The 6,493-nt window shown below is 38.9% G+C and overlaps 1 protein-coding gene across 1 annotated transcript; it reads right to left on the reverse strand.

Moving 5' to 3' along the window:
* Nucleotides 1-308: 308 nt before the first annotated feature.
* RFPL4A (ret finger protein like 4A) lies at nt 309-3,485 on the reverse strand. Its single transcript, XM_061172532.1, has 2 exons — nt 3,200-3,485; nt 309-889 (listed from the first exon to the last, which is right to left on the reverse strand). The coding sequence occupies exons 1-2, from the start codon at nt 3,483-3,485 to the stop codon at nt 309-311; spliced, it is 867 nt and encodes a 288-aa protein (XP_061028515.1).
* Between the last annotated feature and the right edge of the window lie 3,008 nt (nt 3,486-6,493).

Genomic DNA, 6,493 nt, shown 5'->3' on the forward strand with positions numbered 1-6,493 from the left:
ACAAATGAACTTTATTTAGTTTATAATCTCCATCATGCACTAAGTTAAGCTTACAGAAAATTAAACGAAAACATTTGGAAATTGATCTGAAAGAACATAATAATTGGAACAGAAATAAACAAGTCCTGAAACCATAACACTAATTCTGGAAGTGTAATTTTCCCTAATACAAGTTGTGTTAATGATTCATGAATTGTTCCATAATTTTCTGCTACACTTTTGTACCATATGTGTAGCAAACAGGAACATTCCCATCCACAGCTATGTGTACACAAGAATTTTCCATCCATGTTTCCGTAGTCAGAGTTTCATGTACTTTGCCCTGGATTCCACAGGGAGCCATCAGTGCCTAGACTCATCAAAGGACAGATTCTCAGGAAGCTTTGATCATCCTCAGTCGGATATGCAGGAGAAAAAAATGGACGCAGTGGCTCCCCAGCAGAAACTTTAGTGAATGTAAAAATATGGGATCCATCACCAACGTGATAAAAGGAAACAATCCCAATATTCATATCCAGGAAAATCCCCACTCGATGTAACCTGGGGCTCACCTTGAGAACAGTGGAAGGCACAGTGTGGGCAGAGAAGGCATCTCCATTTCTCAAACACACAGTCCAGAAGCCAAGATCTGGAGCCAGTTGAGTCTTCCCTCGTCGACGGACAGATTCTTTGCAAACGCCCACATCCCATTCCTGGCTGGACCCCAAGTCCACCTCCCAGTAATGGCGGCCAGAGGTGAACAGAGGGAATCCCAGGACACAAGTTGTACGGCTGAATCTCTCAGGTCGGGACCTCTTCTTCTGCTTGAAAAACCCACAACGGACAGTTTTCAGGTCCTCAGAAATGATGAGGTACCTGTTGGCTGTGTCAACATCCAAGGTCACATCCACTGTGGAAAGAAAAATAAGCAAGTACATACACTAGACACTACAATCCATGGCTTCTGAAAAGTCCCAAATGTCTCATTCACTTTCACTTCTTTAACTCTACACTTCTTTCCTAAGCAGAAGGAAGATTCCCTGACCTGGATTAGATCCAATTCCATGTATAGAATGAATGATTAAAATGGAACTAGCCTTTCTGATTCATACTGGTGTTTTCTTTACATTAATCGGATTATTTGATTAAAATATTATTTCTTCTCTTCAGTACATGATATACATGAAAAAAAGAGTCCATGGGTGTTGATTTTTCTCAAAAATTTCCAGTTGACACAGACTCTGTCAAAATATAGACATCAAATGTACATTTGAATGATGGTGATTTTACATATTGCAGAATAATTTTGAAATAGTAAGGTATTTTTTTCTTTTTTCTGCTTTTTGCATCTACTTTCTTTGTTTAGGGTTGTCGAATAGGCAATTGCATTCCACTCCTTTTTCATTCTCTGGAGCTATAGAAAAATATAAAGAAAACATGCTAGGAGTCTTTGGATGAGATAGGTTAACTCTGGGAGTCAAGATAGAGGAAGGGATTCCCACAGACATGGGTAAGGATGTACTGGGATCTTGTAGCAACTTAGACCCAGAACTGGATGGGGCAGTGCTCACGGGCCAGGTAAACTGGAGAAGTACTATGTGTTTTGGCAACATCTCCAACTAACCCTGTGATGAGGACGGGTGCATAGACCTGCCTGTCCGAACGTGACCATGTGCATAGAGCCACAGGAACCTCAGAAATAAACCCTCTGGACCAAAGGCCAATGACTTCACTTGGCTCCCTTATAACATGGTTCTTTGGGAGGTGTTCAGACTTCTTGACCATTGGAGAGAACTCATGAAGGCTTGTCAAGTTTCTGTGACAGGTTTCACCATCATAAATACAGGTTTGCATGGAGCAAAACGGAAACTCACTCAAGAAGTAAAACAAGTGGTTACTTTCCCGATGACACTGCTGGCCGGAAGGTGTATCATCGCGCAATCATCACACCCCATGCACACCCAAGGACCCATCGTAGGAGGCAGGGAATGGGTGACAGAATGAGACTGTGGCACTCTCCAATGAGCCTGGGAGGTCTGTCCTAGCATTCCGAATTAGACACGCAGCTAAGCTGTGATAATTCCCCTTTGCTCAGAATTCTGAGCCCGAATCGGGCATCTTAGGTCCAGGTCGGGGAGTGAAGCGCATGCTACAGTGCTCAGGTCCAGACTCGGCAACAGGATTGAAACCTACAGTCACGACCACATGCACTTTCACCATCCTTTTCCCTGGGGGGCTTGTGCTCTAAGTATTCCTTGTCCACACTCACTGCGCATAGAATCACCTGGGGCTTTCAAAGAGTGCATATCTCTGGGCCTCGCTGCCTGAAGAGTTCAGATTCACTAGATGCAGGGGCCTGTTACTCAAAGTGCGGGCCATGAACCTTCACTACCAGCACCACCGGAGCTCAAGTCAGAAATCCAGATTCACAGGTCGGCCCAGAGCTCAAGAAGAAGAACCTACATTTAAACTGGATGGCAGGGAATTTATACATCCTCAAAGTCGAAAAACCATATTGTGTTGCAGTGCCACCCAAAGAAACGCAACGAGAGCCCCGTGTGGATTTTAAATTCTCTTACGTGTTTAAAAATAACAATCAGGTGTAACTGATTTTAATAATACATTCCATAGCCTCCAATATATCCACATCTGATTTCTACTTGTGGCAATCGCCACATTTCAAGTGATCAGGAGCTGCCAGTGGCCATTGGAAATATTCCAATGTATCTAATATTGGATAGCACAGGACTAGGGCATGGCCTAAATATTATCTTTTCTTAAAAATCTACAGATATGGGGAAGCGGGGGAGGGATAAATTGGGAGATTGGGATTGACATATACACACTACTATATATAAAACAGATAACTAATAAGGACCTACTGTAGAGCACAGGGAACTCTACTCAATACTCTGTAATGACCTATATGAGAAAAGAATCTAAAAAAGAGTGGATATATGTATATGTATAACTGATTCACTTTGCTGTACACCTGAAACTAATACAACATTGTAAATCAACTATACCCTAATAAAATTTTTTAAAAAGTCAACAGATAGTTCTTATCTATACTTACAGGCGAGAACAATGGTTTCTTGGAAAGAATAGAAATTTCAGGTGCCAGAATTCAGCTAGTGCCCTTATTTAGTGGAGGGCTTTTGAAAAGGTGCTTTTTCCAGGGCCCTTTATGGGTTGAGGGCAGTTTGTATAGATGTCTTACCTTGGAACTTCCGCATCCTTGGGTTCATCTGGAGAACAGCTCTCAGCTGGGGCTCTAACTCCTTAACCTTTGAAACCAGAGCTCCAAGCTTGAGAGCGCGCCTGAGGTCATTCTTCTGTGAGACCACAGAGCAGTTGGGGCACAATAAACCTTCCCCATCAGCCTCCTTCTGCAGTGAATCGAGGCACTGGAAGCAGCAGACATATCCACATTTCAGGTACATGGGGTTTTCAAGATAATTCAGGCAAACCATACATTTACTTGCTTCCTTAAAGTGTTCAGCCATGGGTCCTCTATGGGAAAAATGCGCAAGAGATTGTAATTTCCATGAGTTGAATCGATACTATTCCCTGGATCACTTTTATCTTTACATGCATAGCAATTTGAAATCATTATTACTACATAATGAAGACATAACATAAGTACAAATATAAATGACTCATAGCCCCAAAGTTCTGATTTTTGAAACGCTGTTTGGAATGAAGGACATGACTCATCCTTGGGGTATAATTTAGGTGGTGAGAGGGTTTATACTACACCTGAGCTGTCAGATATGGTGTCCACCAGCCATGTATGGCTACAGAGCACCTGAGGTGGGGCTCATCCGTATTGAAAGGTGTTGTAAGTGTCAGATGCACACTCAGTTTGGAAGACATGATTAGAAAAAGACAACATAAACGATCTCCTTGAGAACTTTCAAAAGTTGATTTTTAAGTCTTTTGTCATTTACAGACAGTTCTGGGTGTACTCTGATGCCTTTGTAAATATGTTCCTATAAAAGGGTTTCATCTTCAGGAAATTCATGGAAAAGACTCTGACAAGTACAGGTTTCTGGTACCTGACTGTACTGCTGAACTGAATGAATAAGCATTTTCAGAACTCTAACGAAAAACTGATGAGCTCATAAAAGTGCTAACAAAAGATCAAGATGAAAAAAAAAATTAATTACATGGGACTGAGTGAACTGATGAGGATGAGTATAATTTTTGTGACTTTCTGTTTGAATTTAAAAAAAGAAAAAATCCCACAAGGACTCAGAGGCAAAGAATATACAAATCAATTTTCACTGCAAAGTAAAGGAGCTGTTACAGTGGAGGATTACTGGACTGAATGTCAATATTATGACATAGTATGAGTGTGTTTCATGTTTGGTAGTTGCAATCATTGTTGCTTTTGTTGTGGTCATCCATGTACAATGCTTGGTGTCAGTCTATTTATCTCTTGTAAAAATAAAATACAGTGTGTGTGTGGAAAAAAAAATACTCTGTTACCATAAAAAAAAAAAATCACATGATCATCTCAATAGATGCAGAAAAAGCATTTCACAAAATTCAACATCCATTCCTGATAAAAACCCTCATCAAGAGGCTATAGAGGGAACATATCTCACATAATAAAGCTCATTTACAACCAATCTACACCCAACATAATACTCAGTGGTGAAAAGCTGAAAGCCTTTCCTCTAAATTCAGGAACAAGACAAGGACGCCTGCTCTTACCACTCTATTTATCATAGTACTGGTAGTCCTAGCCATAGCAATTAAACAGGAAAAAGAAATAAAAGGCATCCAAATTGGCAGGAAAGGAGTTAAACTGTCACGATTTGCAGATGACATGATACTCTGTATAAAGAAACAAAGTCTCCACCTCGAAACTAATATGAATTCAGCAAGGTTGTAGGATACAAGATTAATATACAGGAATCTGTTGTGTGTTTATACACTAATAATGAACTATCAGGAAGAGGAAGTAAAAAAACAATCCCATTTAAAATCCATCAAAAAAAATACTTGGGGGAAAAATAGTATAAATGAACTTATATACAAAATAGAAATAGACCCACAGACATAGAAAACAAACTTATGGTTATCAAAGGGGAAAGGGGGGGGAGGGATAAATTAGGAATTTGGGATTAACAATATACACACGACTATATATAAAATAGATAACCAACAAGGACCTACTGCATAGCACAGGGAACTATACTCAATATTCTGTAATAACCTATAAGGGAAAAGAATCTGAAAAAAATAGATATATATGTATGTATAACTGAATCACTTTGCTGCACACCTGAAACTAACACAACATTGTAAATCAACTACACTTCAATTAAAAAAAAAGAAAGAAAAAAAGAGTTATTAACAGCAAAACAAAACAAAATACCTGGGAATAATCTTAACCAAGGAGGTGACAGACCTATACTCTGAAACCTATAAAACACTGATGAAGGAAATTGAAGGTGATTCAAAGGAATGGCAAGATATCCAAAGCTCTTGGACTGCAAGAATTAATATTATTAAAATGGCCATATTACTAAATGCAACCTACAGATTTAATGAAATCTTTATAAAATACCCTTGATACTTTTCACAGAACTAGAACATATAATTCTAAAATTTTATGGAACCATAAAAGACCTGAAATTGCAAAAGCAATCTTCAGGAAAAAGATAAAGTTGGGGGCATAACCCTCCCAGACTTCAGACTATACTACAAAGCTACAGTAATCAAAACACCATGGTACTGGCACAAAAACAGATACAGAGATCAATGGAGCAAAATAGAGAGCCCAGAAAAAGACCTACACACCCCTGGCCAGTTAATCTACTACAAAGGAGGAAGGAATATACAATAGAGAAAAGACAGTCTCTTCAACAAGTGGTGCTGGGAAAACTAGACAGCTGCACGTAAAACAATGAGATTAGAACATTCCCTCACACCATACACAAAAATAAACTCAAAACCCTTTAAAGACTTGAATATAAGACCTGAAACCATAAAACTCCTAGAACTGAACATAGGCAGAATATTCTTTGACATAAATTGTAGCAACATTTTCTTGGATCAGTTTCCCAAGGCAAAAGAAATAAAAGCAAAAATAAAGAAATGGGACCTAATTAAACTTAAAAGCTTTTGTACAGGAAAGGAAACAATCAACAAAATGAAAAGACAACATAAGGAATGGGAGAAAATGTTTGTAACTGATGCAACTGACAAGGGGTTACTATCCAAAATATACAACAGGTTATATAACGCAATATCAAAACCTAAAAAAACCCAATCAAAAATGGGCAGATGATCTGAATAGATACTTTCCAAAGAAGATATACAGATGGCCATCCAGAACATGAAAAGATGCTCAACATTGCTAATCAGAGAAATGAAAATCAAAACTGCAACAAGATATCACCTTACACCAGTCAGAATGGCCATAACCAAAAAGTCTACAAATAACAAATGTTGGAGAGGATGTGGAGAAAAGACAATACTTGTACACTGTTAGTGGGAATGT

Source organism: Eubalaena glacialis, chromosome 18 (assembly GCF_028564815.1).
Source record: "Eubalaena glacialis isolate mEubGla1 chromosome 18, mEubGla1.1.hap2.+ XY, whole genome shotgun sequence".
Classification (NCBI taxonomy): Eukaryota; Metazoa; Chordata; class Mammalia; order Artiodactyla; family Balaenidae; genus Eubalaena; species Eubalaena glacialis.

Bases quoted from the DNA above. Each gene is read 5' to 3' on its own strand.
- RFPL4A (XM_061172532.1), bottom strand. From the start codon at position 3,485: ATGGCTGAACACTTTAAGGAAGCAAGTAAATGTATGGTTTGCCTGAAT. The intron at 890-3,199 runs GTAAGACATCTA...TTCTTTCCACAG, and splicing joins AAGGATGCGGAAGTTCCAAG to TGGATGTGACCTTGGATGTT.